The 17,674-nt window shown below is 43.5% G+C and overlaps 1 protein-coding gene across 1 annotated transcript; it reads left to right on the plus strand.

The window, feature by feature from the left end:
• The first annotated feature begins 5,305 nt into the window (after positions 1 to 5,305).
• On the plus strand, positions 5,306 to 15,887 carry DDX20 (DEAD-box helicase 20). The gene is made up of 11 exons (XM_002927473.4): positions 5,306 to 5,775; positions 6,146 to 6,240; positions 8,083 to 8,251; positions 8,870 to 8,984; positions 9,334 to 9,476; positions 9,621 to 9,759; positions 9,854 to 9,912; positions 11,020 to 11,102; positions 11,435 to 11,540; positions 11,669 to 11,770; positions 14,036 to 15,887. The coding sequence occupies exons 1-11, from the start codon at positions 5,475 to 5,477 to the stop codon at positions 15,193 to 15,195; spliced, it is 2,472 nt and encodes an 823-aa protein (XP_002927519.1). The 5' UTR covers positions 5,306 to 5,474; the 3' UTR covers positions 15,196 to 15,887.
• The last annotated feature ends 1,787 nt before the right edge of the window (positions 15,888 to 17,674 follow it).

Raw genomic sequence — 17,674 nt, forward strand, 5'->3', positions numbered from 1 at the left:
AACTGGTGTGGGGGCAGCTGGGTAACTGATGTGTGGCAGTGCGTGTGTCATGAATCTGAGGGTCAGTGGCTGGAAAGCCAGGGAGGGGTCTCTGGTGCAGAAACCTCAGGGCTCAGGGAGTTTAGAGTTCCAGAACAAATCTCTCTTCTTGCCACTTGACTTTATCATTTCCCCTCTTTTCCAGAAAGTGGGTACTCAGCATCTCTTGCTCTCCTGAGCAGCTTGTGGGAGAGAGAGACAAAGGCCTCTGGAAGGGGAGTCCAGGGAGGGTGATGGGAATCCTGTTTCCGTCTGCTCATTTGTGTCACATTCTTCCATCGGGCTGGGCAACTGACAGGTGCCTCCCTCCCTGGCCCCTTTCAGAGTCTCCCTCCCTGCCATTAGTCTCTCACGCACATATCCAGCAGACACCACCATCCGCAGGAGCTGAATATGATTAGCAGAGGCCCTTCCTGACAGCTCCAAAGAGAATCCCTCAAATGCATATTCTGTTGAGTGCATCTCGTTGCCGCTGACAGCTGCTTTATCAATTAAATTCCACATTCCCAGTCTTTGGAGACGCCATGAACCTCCCTACCTAATAAATCAACAGGCCCCCAGTTATTGTAAATGTCCCATCAGTCTCTAATAAACTCCCTGCCAACAGGGGCAGGTTATTTATTATGCTGCTTGGACAAGAATGAATTGGGCCCCGTTCTCACAAGGAGAAGAGCAAACGTGACGCCCTCCACCCTAAAGACTGAGGCCGTGGTATTAAAAGGGGCAATTAATCAACATGGGCTTTGGGCAGAGGGGAGCTGGGTCTGGAGAGAGGGAGGAAGACCTGGGTTCTTTCCCGAAAGCCTGCCAGGCAAATGCCCAGGGCGGGAAGTGGCTGTGCAGGGCACAGGGGCTGGGCCTTGGCTGTACCCCACCTCCTAATTCCCAGTCTGAAAAGGTACTGAACATAGGGTCAGCCCCTAGGCCAAGGGGCACACGTAAAAATAGTTATTCTCCCTGTTGGAAGGGAACCACATAGGACTGAGCAGGTCATGAAGCAATAAATTCTGTCCAGAGGACCAGATATTGACTTGATAAACTTCATATAACTGGAATTTATTGATGGCACTAGTCCGCTGAGCAGACGAACGGAAGAAGGCAGGAGGAAAGGTCCCGCTTGTCTGGGAGCGAGAGCAAGGAAAGGAGTGCTGAGTCAGTTTGCTGGATAAGCAGCATGCAGGTAAGACCTTGGTACTCGGAAAACAATGTGTCAACACCTAAAACACCCAGGAGCCGTTGGGCGCGAGAAACAGTGCGTGACGTGGCCCCTGCAGTTACCTGCCTCCCATTAGATCCCAAATTTAGACGATGCTCCATGGTCTGCAAGTTAAAACCCGAACCCCTCAGCTTTGCCATGAATCGAGCCCCATCCACATTTCCAACTGTCTTTCTCCTGTTACATAACAGTACCCCGCATTGGGAGAGCACAGCACGCTCATTTGATCGTCCTTATGGTAGCAGACAAGGTCCTCCATAACGTGGGACCGATATATCTCTGCAGGCTCATTTCCTGGTGCCTGCTGCCACACTTGCCTCCGTTCACACTAAAGCTCGTGGCTTCCCTAAACTATTATGGTTTCTCAGGCTTCCACGCCTTTGCACAAACTGTTCCCTTTGCCCAGAATATCTCTCTGACTTGTCTGCTTGGTGAGCTCTCCTTCCACCCCCACTGCCTGATGAACTTCTTATCTATCCTTCAGGATCGGCTCAGAAAATGAGCCCCCAGTGCTTCACGGGACTTGAGCTTTGCCTCCTGGTGCTGCCGTTTGGCAGAAGTACTAGACTCCAGGGATTAGGTAAGGAATGATCCATGCATGGAGTTTTTCCTGTAGTTCGATGCATGCTTTAAGGCACTTTGATTTTGGGTGAAGATGAGGAAAGCTATTGCTCACTGAATACCAAAAGCCGTTTTCCTTAATTTCTCAGAAGTTCTTACTCTCTCCCATATGACAGCCACACTTGAACTGAGGCCCTGAAAAATGTCAGGATTGCATATGATTTTACACCACCTCAGGCTACTTGCATATTTCCTCCTTGATCGGGAACACCTGTTTGCGTGTATGTTTCTCCTTGAGGGCAAGGCTCTGTTTATTTTGTCCCATTTCTGTATCTCTTTCATTTGACTGATTCATATAAGGTGTTCAGAAAATGTCTGTCGAAAAAAAGAATAAAGAGATGTTTGTGGGTTGAATGCAACTAATCTTGCCTACCCTTTGTTGCTTTGAGGGTCAAACAAGAAGTCGCCATAAAAATGGTAGTGCTTTTCCTTTCCACATTTTCCCCGTGGATCCTCACACCCAGGGTGGGCCCCCTTATGTCCATGCTTCTATTTCCATTGTTTTCCTCTCCTCCAGTACAGAAACCTCCACCTCGAAATGATCCTATGGGATCATTAGATACTCCTCAGCATCCATCCTGTGTCTACATTTTACTTGCTTTTCAGTGCACAGGAATCCTTCCCTTCTCTAGCTCCCAGGTACGGAAGGTAAGGAAAGGCTTTCCAGGTAGACAGAATGGCATAAGAAAAGGCTGGCATCCCAGTGTGATTCTACCCTGGGGGAGGCACACAACAGTCTGACTCCTTGCTGTGTATGTTACCCTCACGGCCTTAGCTAGTTATTAAATGGTCTCTTACCTTGGGGTTTTATCTTTATGGCACTTAAAATTACAGCCAACAACATTATTAACATTTTTTGCTACTGAGGGAAACATTTTATTGATTTGTGTTTTTAGCTGGAGCCATACAATTTATTCCTTGTAACATTACTGCAGTATTTGTGTCCGTAAGACATCATAAACAACAGAGACAATCACAGAATGCCTATAGAACTGGAAATGTTCTTCTCTGGAAGAGCAGTCTTTTTGTTCCTTTTGGGATGAGAGCTGGCTTCTTCATCAGTGACTGGTGTGAGATCTACACACCGGCGCTGTGCATGGAGGCCCAGTGAAGACTTTCGAGCAGGATTCAATGTTTGTTAGGCCTTCCAAGGGCCTGTGCTGAGCTGGAGAGCATGGAGCAACAAAAAGCCCATCCTTGAGAAGTTCACAGTAAGGGACAGACACGCAAACAAGTAAATAGAACATGGTAAGAGCGAGACTGGAGTTATTATAGTGTGAAGTGGGGGTCTGGTGTGGGAAGTAAAAAAGGCTGTTAAAAGGAACAGGATCTGAAGCTGAACCCAGACAACCTAAGATACGCACTTAAGAAGGATTACTCCAGCACCTGTGTGTTGAGTGGGGGGCGGGGGGAAGAAACTCAGCAGGGGGACCATTCAGAAGGTCCTTTCAACAGCTAGGAGGATAAAGGGGCTTAAAATAGGATACATGCCTAGAAGACTGGACAGAGGAATAAATAAAATATGTGGAGGCCAAATTACCTGGCCCCCAGGTAATTGTTAGAAAAGGAGAGGGATGGTAGATGGTGGAGTCTAGAATAATCCCAGGTATGGGGTGTGGGGGTTAGGTGGATGGGGGTGGGGGGTACTCTGAGGAAGCCTGGAAAATTCAGTGCCCGCTCCCAACAGGCCCCCCTCTTCCACATGGACAGTTGACATTTTCTCAATGTTTCCTAAATTTCTAAGCAAAATCTTTGGGACCTTTTTCCAATGGGATTACCTTGCCAAAGCACCCCTCCCCCCACATTTGGAATCTGGGTACCTGCACATGTGTGAAAATAGGGGGAGAGATAACAATCAGAATGATGATATAAGGACAAAAGAAAAAGCTGGGAGTTGGATGCAAAATCTCTTTAGGTTTGAAATTGTGAATAAGATCAGGTTCCAGAAATATTTAAATTTGGAATTATGACTAAGACTTGGTCATAGGAGCTCTTTTATTCAATATTGAGCACTCACTATGTTTCAGATTTGGTTTTTTCCCATTAGGAACACAGGAAAGAACTAGACAGGTCCCTGTCTTCATAGAGTGGGGGAGCCAGACAATAAACACAATCTCAGGTAGTGGTAAGTACCATGAAGAAAAATAAAGCAGAACAAGGGTACAGAGAGTGTTGGGAAAGGTAGGGGAGCTCAGGGGATGGGGGAACTAGGTTTGATGATAATAATAGGTCAGGGTGAAATAGGGGATGAGGGTTAAAGAGTACGCCTCTCATGATGAGCACTGAGTAATGTATAGACGGTTGAATCACTGTCTTACACCCGAAACTAATATAATGCTGTTAGTTAGCTCTACTGGAATTAAAATACATGGACGTGGACGGAACTGGAGAGTATCATGCTGAGCAAAACAAGTCAATCAGAGAAAAGACAATTATATGGTTTCACTCATATGTGGAATATAATAAACAGCGCAGAGGATCATAAGGGAAGGGAAGGAAAACGAAATGGGAAGAAATCAGAGAGGGAGACAAACCATGAGAGACTCTTAACTACAGGAAACTGTGGGTTGCTGGAGTGGAGGTGGGTGGGGATTGAGGTAACTGGGTGATGGGCATTAAGGAGGGCAGGTGATGTGATGAGCACTGGTGTTCTGTGCAACTGACGAATTACTGAACTCTCTATCTGAAACTAGTGATGTACCATATGCTGGCTAATTCAATTTAAATTAAAAAACTTATTAAAAAATAATAGGTCAGGACCGACCTCTTTGGAAAGGCGATATTTGAGCAGAGACCCAAAGGAAGGGAAAGTGGCAAAGACTGTCAATTGTCATCTGTGAGATGGTGGTGCATAGCGCCAGGGACAGGAGCAGCACACAGGTGACATGATAGATTTGGGATGTCTATCAGACTTCTGAATGGCGCTGCTGAGAAGGCAGATGGATGTCCAGATCTAAGTTCAGAGGGGTCTGAAGCCCAGTCAGGGCTTTGGGAGGGGTCAGTCCGGGCCTGGCTGCGAGTCAATGGACGGTATGGGAGCTCGGTGTGCCGGGTACGGTGCTGGGGCTGGGGACAGAGATGAGCGAAGCGGTACCAAGACAGACGCGGACCGGACGACGGGTAAGTCCCGTCTAGCTGTGCTCGGAGCTCCGGGCTGGCGGGGACAGACCCGGCCGGAGGCGCCCGCCGCCCGCGGCCGGGAGGCGGGCAGCGTGACGCCCCGCGCGCATCACAAAGCCCGCGTTGTTGAGGGTGGCGGGGCGGGGCGCGGGGCTGGCCGGACCGCCCACGGAAGCCCCGGAGGCGGGGCGGCGCCCCCACCGTGAGCGCGTGGCGCCCTCTGCAGGCCGCCCGCGGCCGCATCCCGGTAGCCTCCGCCTCCCCCTCCTCCCTCTTCCCGCCTTCCTCCGGCCACATTTCTTGTCGTTATCGCCGTTACCGAGACTTCCTCAGCCTCCGACTTCCGTCCCTTCACCCCTCTCCGAGGCCAAGCGTGTCCGTGTCTTCCCGGGAGGACTGCCAATAAAGTTTTTCTTCTTCTCGCTCTTAGGCTCCCTCCCTCGCCTCAAGTACCGCGAGATCCGGCGGCGCGGCGACGATGGCGGCGGCGTTTGAAGCCCCGGCGGCTTTAGCGACGGTGGAGGCCGCTATGCCCGCGGAGCGTGTGGCCGCACAGTTCGCGGCCTCGGAGCCAGTCCCCGGGCCGGTGCGGAGCCTGCGGACTGCTCACGACGTCAGCGGTCCGCGGACCCGCACGGGGGACGTGCTGCTGGCGGAGCCGGCCGACTTCGAGTCACTGCTGCTGTCGCGGCCGGTGCTGGAGGGGCTGCGGGCTGCCGGCTTCGAACGGCCCTCGCCGGTGCAGCTTAAGGCCATCCCGCTGGGGCGCTGCGGGCTCGGTGAGGGCGGGAGCCGTGCTCGGGCCGGGAGGGTCCGGGAGGAGCCCCAGGGCGGCCGCCGGTGCAGGCCTCGGCCTGCGGCTTCCAGCCTCAGTTTCCTCTCTTGTACAACGAGACGCGGTGTTCAATGGGAAGATGGTTACGGCCCTTTGCACAGTGACAGATGGCTATCAATTCGAGAAGATGAACGGTAGAGGTTCAGGGGAGAGGCATGTTTCTGGATATGACCTCTCGCTTTTTTGAGTTAACAAAGAACGAAGGTGCCAACTAGGTGATCTCTGTAGACTCTTCTGGTTCTGTGATTTCTTCTTGGTATCTAAGCTGCTTTAGTCAGTACTGACTAGTGACTTTTTTTTTTTTTTCTTCTCAGATTTAATTGTTCAAGCCAAATCTGGCACTGGGAAAACCTGTGTGTTCTCTACCATTGCTTTGGACTCGCTTGTTCTTGAAAACCTAAGTACCCAGGTGAGTGTAGCTCAGAGGACCCGAAGGAGGGTATGTTATGTGGATTTTATCATAGGTTGGATGCAATACCAGTAGCTCCTGAGAGACAGAAGAGATGAATTTGATGAATGATTGAGTTAAGCCGTATGAAAACTATAGAAGTAAAGTAGACATTAAAGCCGTTGAGGGGTGGTGGTGTGGATGGTGACCAAAGATCTGTCATTAGTGTTAGAAGTTTGGAAATTTCTGTTACTGCATCTTAAATAGATCAAGTCCGCCATGTGTGTCAATTTTTTTATTACCTGAACATACAGAACATTTTCTTTATTTGTTTACTTGCTGACCCGATTGTGGTAGGATTTAGTATTTGGCCTGATTGATGATAACGTGGTGCTCTGGCTTTTGCTGGTAACTTGCAGGTGGTTCTTAGAGCTGTGGGAGTGTGTCCTGTTGATCTCCCATCTTGGAATAGGTCTAAAGATGGCCTTACCCAAATTAAGAGGTTGAGGTTTGGGGATCGTTTCTTCAATAAAGTTTTGCTGAGCCCATGTTATGTATAAACAGTATGCCAGTACATTCATATTCAAAGCTTTTTCAGTCTTATAAACACCAAATCCTGGGTTATGCACATAGGAAATCCTTCTGCCTCCCAAAGACCTAAGCTATTCTACTTGTGAATTTGAGACGTTTTTGAGATTTTGGCTTCTGACAATTTGGCAGTAGGTGAAATGCCAAAACACTGAATAAGTTCCGTAAACCAAATTTGTATTTTTAAACTTCGTATCTTTGTGTTCTGAAAGTAATACATATTCATTTTTGAAAATTGGAAAATTTAGAGAAGAAGCACCAGGAAGCAGCACATAATCTTACCTACCAGAAAGAAACTGCTGTTAACTGTTTTGGCATATTTTCCTCTAGTTTTTTGTTTTTTGGTTTTTAAAAATTTTTTTCTTCTCATAGCTGAGAACATGTAGTTTCCCCTTGTCCTCCAGTTGTTATATTACAGAGTTCTCACCGTGAGGCTCAAGGCTCCTTTTTCCTGGGCCTAGATACCTGACCCTGATTTGGTCCAGTGACATGGGCCTCCCTGCTGTTCCTCAAGCACACTAAGAACATTACTGTCGTAAGGCCTTTACATTTGCTGTGTTCTCTTCTCGAAAACAATTCCCCGGGTGTCACACAGCTAGCTCTCCTCTGTGGTGTACATTTAGGTCTCTGCTCAAATGTTACTCCCTTAGTGGCCTTCCTGGATTACCCCACTTAAAATAAATCTTTCCCTTCCTTGTTACTTCTCTCTTCTCCCTGTTTGATTTTTCTTTATAGCAGTTTTCATTTTATGTCATGATGTATGTGTATTTGTTTATTGTATATCTTATACAGAATGAAAGTGCCAGGAGAGCAAGGACTGTGTATTGCTTCTTCTTTTTTTTTCTAAGATTTTATTTTTTTGAGAGAGAGACAGAACGTGAGCCGTGGGGAGGAGGCTGAGGGAGAGGGAAAAGCAGATTTCCTGCTGAGCAGGGAGCCCGATGCGGGGCTCGATCCCAGACCCTGAGATCATGACCTGAGCCCGAGGCAGACGCTTAACCGACTGAGCCACCCAGGCGCCCCTGTACTGTGTATTGTTGACTGTTGACTCTACAGCAACTTACATGTTGCCTAGTACATATAGTAGGTTCTTGTTTAATATTTGCTGAATGACTACATAAGTGAATGAATGGAATAGTTTCCCTTGTTAATAAAAACTCATCATTTAAAATGATTGTTCAAATGAAAAATAGCTCACTGTAGTACGAATGTGCCAATGACTTGTATCTATTCCACTGACTTGTTAAAGGTATATATATTTTCATGCTTTTTTAGATTTTGATCTTGGCTCCTACAAGAGAAATTGCTGTACAGATACATTCTGTGATTACAGCTATTGGAATAAAAATGGAAGGCTTAGAGTGTCATGTCTTTATTGGAGGGACTCCATTATCACAAGACAAAACCAGACTTAAGAAGTGTCATATTGCTGTTGGCTCTCCTGGTAAGATGTCATCCTATTTGTAACTGGGTGGCTTTTAAGGAACTGAACACTTTTCATGTAAATAAAGTAATTAAGGTAAGAATATGGGAATCTTTAATAACTATGATAATTATTTTGAAGATTATAAATGAAGAGGCTTAGACCAGTGAGATATAGACACGTGACTGGATTACTAACAGAACTTTTGAAATCTCCATTCCTAAGGATGTTTAAGCACACATATAGAATTGGTTTCTGAAAAGAGGAGGAATGAGATGATTTTCAGGAAGCCTTTCTAAGCCATGGGTTGGGATTATTCTTTGCTTCTCTATTAATCATTCAGTTGTGAATCACTCAAATCAGAATTTAGTATTCAGGGCCTTAGCATTCAAGTCTTTTGATGGGAACAGTGTTTTGATCCATACTTATTGGTGGTGAAATGTGAGGAAAAAGTAATGGATCTAGGCAAGATCAGAGACTCAATTTCTGATTTGTGGTTCAGTGTATAAATGCATAATAGGGTCGGGTCAAGAAGGTCAGCAGTATAACCTGTGAGTAAGTAGGATAACAACATTGGCTGAGATTTGCACACATTCAGTGCATCTTAAATATTTCAATATGCTTTTTTCTGGAATTTAGGCAGAATTAAACAACTGATAGAACTTGACTACTTGAACCCAGGCAGTATACGTCTGTTTATTCTTGATGAAGCAGATAAGCTTTTAGAAGAAGGCAGCTTCCAGGAGCAAATAAAGTAAGAGAAATAACTTGCTTCACTATTTTTATTTTTATTTTTAATTTATTTTTTAAGATTTTATTTCTTTGACAGAGAGATACAGTGAGAGAGGGAAGTGGGCGGAGTGGGAGAGGGAGAAGCAGGCTTCCTGCTGAGCAGGGAGCCTGTCGCAGGGCCTGATCCCAGGGCTCGATCCCACGACCCTGGGATCACCGCCTGAGCCGAAGGCAGATGCTTAACGACTGAGCCACCCAGGCGCCCCCTTGCTTGACTATTAAAGTGGTGTCCTAAAGTGTCTATTTTCGGCTTCCAGGTGGTAGTTACTGTGATTGGTTTCCATGGTGTGTATTTCTCTTCTGTTTTGTAGCTGGATTTATTCTTCCTTGCCTGCCAGTAAACAGATGTTGGCAGTATCAGCTACCTACCCTGAATTTTTGGCTAATGCTTTGACAAAGTACATGAGGGATCCCACTTTTGTAAGACTAAATTCCAGTGATCCGAGTCTCATAGGTGAGTATGGATATTGGGTACTTACATTCCTCGTATGTGATATTCTGGAGCTTTCCCTTGCCTAGTTCGGTGTTGCTTTCATATTTGATATTAGGATATAGCAAATATGTTTGTTTTAACAGAAGACTCTTGACTTCTTTGTAGGTTTGAAGCAATATTACAAAATTGTCAATTCATACCCTTTGGCCCATAAGATTTTTGAGGAAAAGGCTCAGCATTTACAGGAACTGTTCAGCAGAATTCCGTTTAACCAAGCCTTAGTCTTTTCTAATTTGCATAGCAGGTAATGTACCTTAAGAGGTCACCTGGGGAGCCTGTGAAATAAAAGATGTAGGGCCATATTTATAAAATTATAATCCTCTGTGTTATTTTTATAGAGCACAACATTTGGCAGATATCCTTTCTTCTAAAGGCTTTCCTGCTGAGTGCATTTCAGGTAAGTTCATCTCTTATTTTAATCTTTGTTTAGTATTCTGACTTGAAGCCTGTCCAAAGTCAGGAGGAAGAAATACTATTTCGTGAGTTGTCTTGAGTGTGAGGTTACACTGAGTCTTCAGAGNACTTGAAGCCTGTCCAAAGTCAGGAGGAAGAAATACTATTTCGTGAGTTGTCTTGAGTGTGAGGTTACACTGAGTCTTCAGAGTAAAGGAAATTTAAGGTGAATTTTTCATTGGGATTTGATATATTGATATCCTTGTTTAAGAGGTAACTTGGTATATAATATGAAATAAGAAAATTGGAATGGATTGTCTGTGAAGAACTTAATAATTTTAAAAAGTTTGTCATCTTCAGAGAAAAATATTTTGCTTCTTTTCATAATCATTGTAAAAATGCTAAGAATTGCTACTGAATTAACTGCTTTAAGGTCTTGTGGAAGGCAAAGATGATTCTTTTCTTAAGATTTTGTTTTTAAGTAATCTCTACATCCAATATAGGGCTTGAACTCGCAACCCTGAGATCAAGAGTTGCATGCTTTACCCACTGAACCAGCCAGGTGCCCCAAGATGAGTCATTTTTGACACAAAAGCTAAATTATTACTGCTGACCTAATAGGAATGGAAGATTTAAAGGAATTTTTGGTCCGTGAGATCCTTTTCAGAGTTTTTCTTGATAGCTTAGTTTTTGCCTGTTAGCCTGAGCTTGTCTAGTCATTATACATCACGAGGCACTGGGGAGGCTGTTTATTAATGGACAATATTTTGACCATCGATCACACTTCAAAACGAAATTTATAAACAGCTGATTATAGCAATTTTATTTTCCTAAGAATTCCTCTACTTCGTATGTAACTTTGTGGATATGAAGTTATATCTCTAGTCATAACCAAAGTCACCACTTAAAATTAATTTTTGAATTTCAAGTTGACTGCCTAACCAGATTTTAAAAGATGCTGACTTTAGGTCTTAACCTAGATTTGCACATAAGGAGAGAATTAACTTTGGTTGGTGTATTTTTAAAGCATTAAGACTGATAGTTATGATTTCTACTTTTTGTGGATTTGATAAATATGTATTAGCTTGTTTTTCTTTTTGGGTGTTTTTAGGCAACATGAATCAGAATCAGCGTCTTGATGCTATGGCCAAACTGAAGCAGTTTCATTGCAGAGTCCTCATTTCCACAGATTTGGTAAATTGCCTGTTCAGTTTGGGTGACTAATCCATCTTGACTTGGCCTCTATTATCAGGTGCACAGGTTTCATTTATTATTTTATGTGGGTGTATCTGATAAGGATACCAGGAGGGAATTCTTTCCAGTGCTGGGGAATTTGCTTTCTTTAAAGTCTTTTATATTTTCATCTCTATTCTTGAAATTAGTCATTAGAAATGAATTTCCTTTTCCTTTCCTCCTGAATACCCTCCTGTTGTTAACTTGGTTCTTGGTTCTATTAGAACAGTCAGGTGTGCGCTGGTGATCGTGTAGCAGTTAATGCAAACACTTGTTCTCTTCTTCAATTCAAGACTTCCCGAGGGATTGATGCTGAGAAGGTGAACCTGGTTGTAAATCTGGATGTACCATTGGATTGGGAGACATACATGCATCGGATTGGCAGAGCTGGCCGTTTTGGTAAAAACAAGAAAGAAAGAAAGAGAAAAGCCTAGCTGCTTTCTTTAGGAGGCAGAATTGCAGATATGACAGGTGGATGTCACTTACGTGAAACTGACCTACTACTTAACATTCCCTCTGTGCTTTAGGTACTTTGGGGTTGGCCGTGACCTACTGTTGTCGGGGAGAAGAAGAAAATGTGATGATGAAAATTGCTCAGAAATGTAACATCAACCTTCTGCCTTTACCAGGTATATTTTGTCTGATTCATTTCACCATCAAAAGAATAATCATATTGACAATAGGCCTTATAAAAATAATAGCTGACACGGAGTATTTAGGATGTGTTGGGTCCCGTTCAGTATGTGAACTTGTTTAATTCTCGCCACAATCCCATGAAGTGTGTGCTGTTATAATCAACTCTTTGTGGATGAGAATATTGAGGCATTGAGTACTTAAGTAATTTGCCTAAGTTCTGTTAGCTCATAAGCAGCAGGGGGAAGATTGCAATGTAATTCCTGGCACATGAAAAATGTTTTACTACTGTATTAGTTCTATATTTTAGCTTGTAGCCTTGCAATTTCATTTTCTTCTTTTCTTTTCTTCTTTTATTACTTTTGTCACTGTAAAGGTAATTCTTGCCATATTCTCCTTTGTCACCATGAGGAAGGAGTAGTATCTTTCATTTGAATGCTATTTTGAAAAATCTGAAGTGTTTTCTTTCTGTCCTTTTTTTTTTTTAAGTTTATTTATTTATTATTAAGTAATCTCCACACCAACATGGGTCTTGAATTCATGACCCCGAGATCAAGAGTTTCAGCCTCTTCTGACTGAGCCAGCCAGGCACCCCTGCCGTGTTCTCTTTTGATTTTAGTTAATCATTTGTCAGTCTCATTTTTTTAAGTGCCACCTTGGAAACTGCATGTCTGAAACTATTAATGATCGCTTGAAAATTTAAAAAAACTGTCGTGTAGAAATGTGGTTTATTTGCTATATGTGTTAATGTGTGCAGTTTTAGCGTGTGTATGTGTATATACATGTGCATATGTACAAATGTGTGTGTTTATATACATAAATACGTACTTATATAACATTCCTGGTCTTCTAGAATATGGAGTATATAGTTATTGAATACATACAGCATGGAATATTTCACTAATTTGTGTATGACTCCTTTAGTGATCTTTATAAAGCTAGATTAAGCACAGGTCTGGGAATTAGTTCTGGCTTTGTAATTACTCGTTTTGTGATCTTTTCACAAATTTCTTTAATTGCTCTAAGCTTGTGTTCTGGTTTAGAAAACATTTGATTTTAGAAACGGTCTTTAGGTTCTCAGTCAGTTTTAAGACACGATAGTATGTTAATTCTATGTGTAAGTTCATCGGTAACCTGTCAAATGATTATAATGTGGAAAAAATAAATTGAAAATTGGTACAAGAGGGTGAAGACGTTTGGCAGGATTCAGTATCATAGCATCTAGTGATGAAAATTGCCTTAGGATACTGGAAAGTGACATATTTGGATCTGTATGTAATGTTAACAGAGCCCTGAAATCATGAGAGAAGTACATTTGTAGTGTTAGCATTATATTGGACTGGGAACTTGTGTGGCGGTAGACTGCTCGGATGAAGTACCTGGGGCAGGACTGGGAGAGAAGTTGGCCTGTTTGATAGGTGTAGTAAGCCGGGGATGTCACATTAGTAGGAGTCAGGGTTCTAGTCTAAAGGTCTGTGCAGCCGGAGATCAAGAGCCGCAGCTGAGGCGTCCTGGTCCGAGGGATTAGGTAGTGGGCACATACACGCGAGCACCGGCAGCGAGAGCACACAAGCAAGACCTGTGTAACGAGGGGCTCTACGTTTTGTCTGCCTGAGATGAAAATCGATCACACACTGGGAAGGGCAGAGTGTGCAGGGGGGGACAAGTTGTCCCACCTGCATGGAATAGGAGATTCAGAGAGCTGGAGCCAGCACATTTTTTAAACCTTAGAAGTGCCGTTGAGACCATAGTCGTCTGACTTTTTCCCCTACAGAGGTTTTCCTCCACTGTTGGGCAGCGATTTCTCCCTGTTGCGAGGAGAGGGTGGCAGATTTACTTGGGTGCAGAGTTGCAGTTGTAGTATTTCCCAGCTGAGAAGCTTTGGGGAGCACAGTCCATTTTCTAAAATTGTTTTGCTGTTGGCATCAGTGAGATAAAGGGGAGGAGTTGGGGAGAGTGAGAAGGGAAGAGATGGGAGAATTGTTGCAGACTTGGACCTTACTCCTGGTGTAAGGTACGGGGAGGTATTGCTTGTGGGTACGGGATGGGTCTTGCATATTTGGGGGCATATTTCTTTACTGCAAGGATTGTTTAGGTTTTTTAAAACACTAATACAATGTAATCCTTAAGCTTCTTAGTGTATTATTAGTATATTTTATTTCTTAAGCTTATTTGACCATGGAAAGATTTATGAAGTCATTCGAAATTTGCTGGTCTAGAACAGCTCAAAATTTTAATATCCTTTTGTTCCTTTTATGTAGATCCCATTCCTCCTGGTCTAATGGAAGAATGTTTGGATTGGGACGTGGAGGTTCAAGCTGCTGTGCATACGTATGGCTTAGCAAGTGTACCCACCCAGCCCTTAAAAAAGCAGATCCAAAAAATGGAGAGAACCCTTCAAACTCAGAAGGCTCATGGTAACCACGTGGCTTCACCTAGAAATACTTCTGTATCTTCACTTTTAGTCAAATCAAAAAATACTACTAAACAGAAAGTTCCTGTGAAAAGCCACTCAGAGTGTGGAATCACAGGAAAAGCAGTGTCCCCAAAAGCAGTGGGCTGTGGCATACGATTGGAAGAGCAAATGACGAATTCTGTTGAGATCTCTGTTGAAAACTCTGCCAGTCAGCAGCAGGTCAAAGAGGTTTTACCCGTGTCAATGCCCAAAATTCCTTGTCTGTCTTCCTTTAAAATCCATCTGCCATACTCTTTGACTTTTACAGAATTGGTAGAGGATTATGAACACTATATTAAAGAGGGGTTAGAGAAACCTGTGGAAATCATCAGGCATTACACAGGTCCTGGGGATCAGACTGTGAATCCTCAAAACGGTTTTGTAAGAAATAGAATTCCCGAGGAGAGAGTGCTGATGTTGGCAAGTAGTAGTCAGTCTGGAGACTCGGAGAGTGACAGTGATTCTTACAGCTCAAGGACTTCTTCCCAGAGCAAAGGAAATAAGTCCTACTTGGAAGGCTCTTCAGATACTCAGCGGAAAGACCTGGAACCCACTCCTGTGGGTGGCCACGTCTCTCTGGAACAACCTCTGAATGGAAGCAACGCCCCTAATCCAGCAGAGTATCAAGAATCGCCTGGAATCCAGACAAAAGCCAGGCATAAAGAGGGGGCTAACCCAAGAGCTAAGCAGAGCCGGAGAAACCCTCCCAGGCGGTCTTCCTATCGGGCGCAGGCAGAAGCTCAGGAAGATGGGTGGTATGACTGCCACAGGGAAACACATCCGGGTTTTTCCGATGCCTACCAGGATTATGAGGAGTACTGGAGGGCTTACTACCGGGCATGGCAGGAGTACTGCGCTGCTGCTTCTCAGTCGTATTACTGGAACGCTCAGAGGCACCCAAGCTGGATGGCGGCTTATCACATGAATACCATTTATCTCCAAGAAATGATGCGAGGCAACCAGTGATCGTAGGAGTACCTCCCACCACCAGAAATACCAACGAGCGATGCCTTTGGATAGCCAACCTCCTTGGCCTAGAGTAGAGTGGCATTTCTGAGGAATTTGAAAAGTCTTGCGGCTTCCCGCTGGGACACATCTCTTTTTCAGTTTTGACCTACCTGACCCCGTATATTATCTTTTTTTTAAAGAAACTAAACGGATCAGATTCTTGAAGGAAAATTTGGGGGACATAGAGCTAAAGGTCCCGGGATGCCATTTTCTGTAAGCCATTTGAAAAAGAAACATTTAAAAGGACTTATACCACTGCTTACTTTAAAAAATAAAAACAGTTGAGATTTAAAAAATAATGTTAGTTTATGCCGTGGAGTTCTTGACAGAAGGCTTGGACTGTATTTCCATAGAGGTGTGTTCTTGTAGAAATTTGTAGCATGGTAGACCAGAAAATCCCCTCACCTTTTTACGGAAAATCCCCTCGCCTTTTATGTTTAGGCAAGAAGGAATAAATATTGTTTCAGACTTTCCCAAAGGTACTTGCTTTCGTGCTCTTTGCTTCCAGTAAAAATATTTGTTACTAGTAAAAATGCAGACTTAGCCAAATGTTTATTGACATGTTTATTGTTCATGTTTTGAATGTCTTTGTTTTTAAGATTGTGAAAGCTGTCTGTTTTTACTGTGCATTAAACAGCTCAGGGTCATCAGTGGCTGGCTTATTTTTGTTTCTCCAGAAAAGGAGTAACTCCAGAAAAGGATCCTTTTATGAGTCTGATGAAAGCTATAGATTTGTAGTTTAAACAGGAACTGTATGTGTAATTCCAAGAGGTTCAGAGACCCTCTGAAGCCCATGTGTGGAACCCAGATTAAGAACTGCCCTACTCTGCTGGGAGGCTAAGGGAAAGTTCTAGCTCTTTAAGTATTTTTGGGAAGCTGGAACTCATTCTGTTCAAACTCTTCCCACAGTGTGTCCTAATCTTAAGTCTTCTAGAAATTTCCCCCCAGTTTTTACTTTTAATTTAAATTTTCTCCCAGTTTTTACTTTCATGACACCTAGTGGAGAGCATCTCATTTTCTGAGATGGTGCATCTATAAATTGCAAATTAGAAAAAATGTAATTGGAAGTTAAAGCAGTCCCCCTTTATCTGAGATTTTGCTTTCTGCGGTTTCAATTACACCCAGTCATCTGTGGTCTGGAAGCAGACAATCCTTTTGACATACTGTCAGGCCAGTAGTAGCCTAATGCTATGTCACAACGCCTACATCATTCACCGTCACGTGGGCATTCTATCATCTCACATCATCACAGGAAGAAAGGTGAGTACAGTACAATAAGATTTTGAGAACCACGTTCACATAACTTATAGTATGTTGTGATTATTCTGTTATTAATCTCTTACTGTGCCTCGTTTGTCAACTTTATTATAGGTATGCATGTGAGAAAAAACAGTACATAGAGGATTCGGTACTATGTGCCGTTTCAGACCTTCCACTGGGGACCTTGGAACATGTGGATAAAGGGGGACAACTGTTACACATTCTTTCATCTCTTCTCTGTGGCAATCCTTTCATGATGATGCGTTTGGGTCCCAAACCTTTTCGTGAACTGGGTTTGTGGTGAGAGAACCTGTTACAGATAGCGAGAAATGTATTTACTTTTTAAAAGGAAAGCTCTTCTTTCCTGTGTGCTTGTACAAACATTTACCCCCAGGGCTGTCTGCAAACATCCGCAGGCATTGTCATTCACTGTCCAACACTCAAAGACCGCCACCCTGAACTGTTGAACTTGGATTCCTGTCCGGGTTGGGCAATGGTAGGCTTTACTTAAACATTTCTCTACTGTACATGTATTGCCAAGTTCAAATGAATTAAATGAACACTGTAAATAGCAAATCCATAATTAGGTCCAGCATGTCATTAAGAAGTAGAGACTTTAATTACACACATTTCAATAAGATCCCGTCATTGCTATATAATTGAACTTACCTCTTTTCTTCTACCCTTTCCCCCACAATACAGCCAAGTTCAAAGTCTGTCATTGCTAGGGGATTTTAATTAGGATACTGCTGCATCTTAATTAGAGATGAGGTTACCCATTAGTCTTGAAATTAATTGGATTCTCTCTTCAGGTTTGTCTTAATTTGTGTTTGCTTTTTTTTTTTTTTTTTTTTTAGTAGGAAAATAAGCTGGAGGTGAGAATACGTATAGCATAGGAAAATAATGATTGCTCATTTTCCATAAGCATTTGCTTGGAAAATTTCAGCCGTTACCATCCTAAAGAAGGGGTGTAGTCTTAGTGGTGGCTGTGGAAGGAACCTGCCGCTGCTTGTGCACATGATTATATGGAAGACTTTTGTTTAGAATTGGCAGTCAAGGTACATGTCTCCGTCATCCGTTAGGAACCATAGACAGGTTTTAGGTAAATTCGCTTGTGAATGCATGTGGTGTAGTGGGAAGAGCATTTGTCCTGGTGGAGACCCCGCTTCTGTCTCCT

Source organism: Ailuropoda melanoleuca, chromosome 2, assembly GCF_002007445.2.
Source record: "Ailuropoda melanoleuca isolate Jingjing chromosome 2, ASM200744v2, whole genome shotgun sequence".
In the NCBI taxonomy this organism is placed as follows: domain Eukaryota; kingdom Metazoa; phylum Chordata; class Mammalia; order Carnivora; family Ursidae; genus Ailuropoda; species Ailuropoda melanoleuca.

Bases quoted from the DNA above. Each gene is read 5' to 3' on its own strand.
- DDX20 (XM_002927473.4), top strand. From the start codon at position 5,475: ATGGCGGCGGCGTTTGAAGCCCCGGCGGCTTTAGCGACGGTGGAGGCC. The intron at 5,776-6,145 runs GTGAGGGCGGGA...TTTTCTTCTCAG, and splicing joins GCTGGGGCGCTGCGGGCTCG to ATTTAATTGTTCAAGCCAAA. The intron at 8,252-8,869 runs GTAAGATGTCAT...TCTGGAATTTAG, and splicing joins TATTGCTGTTGGCTCTCCTG to GCAGAATTAAACAACTGATA.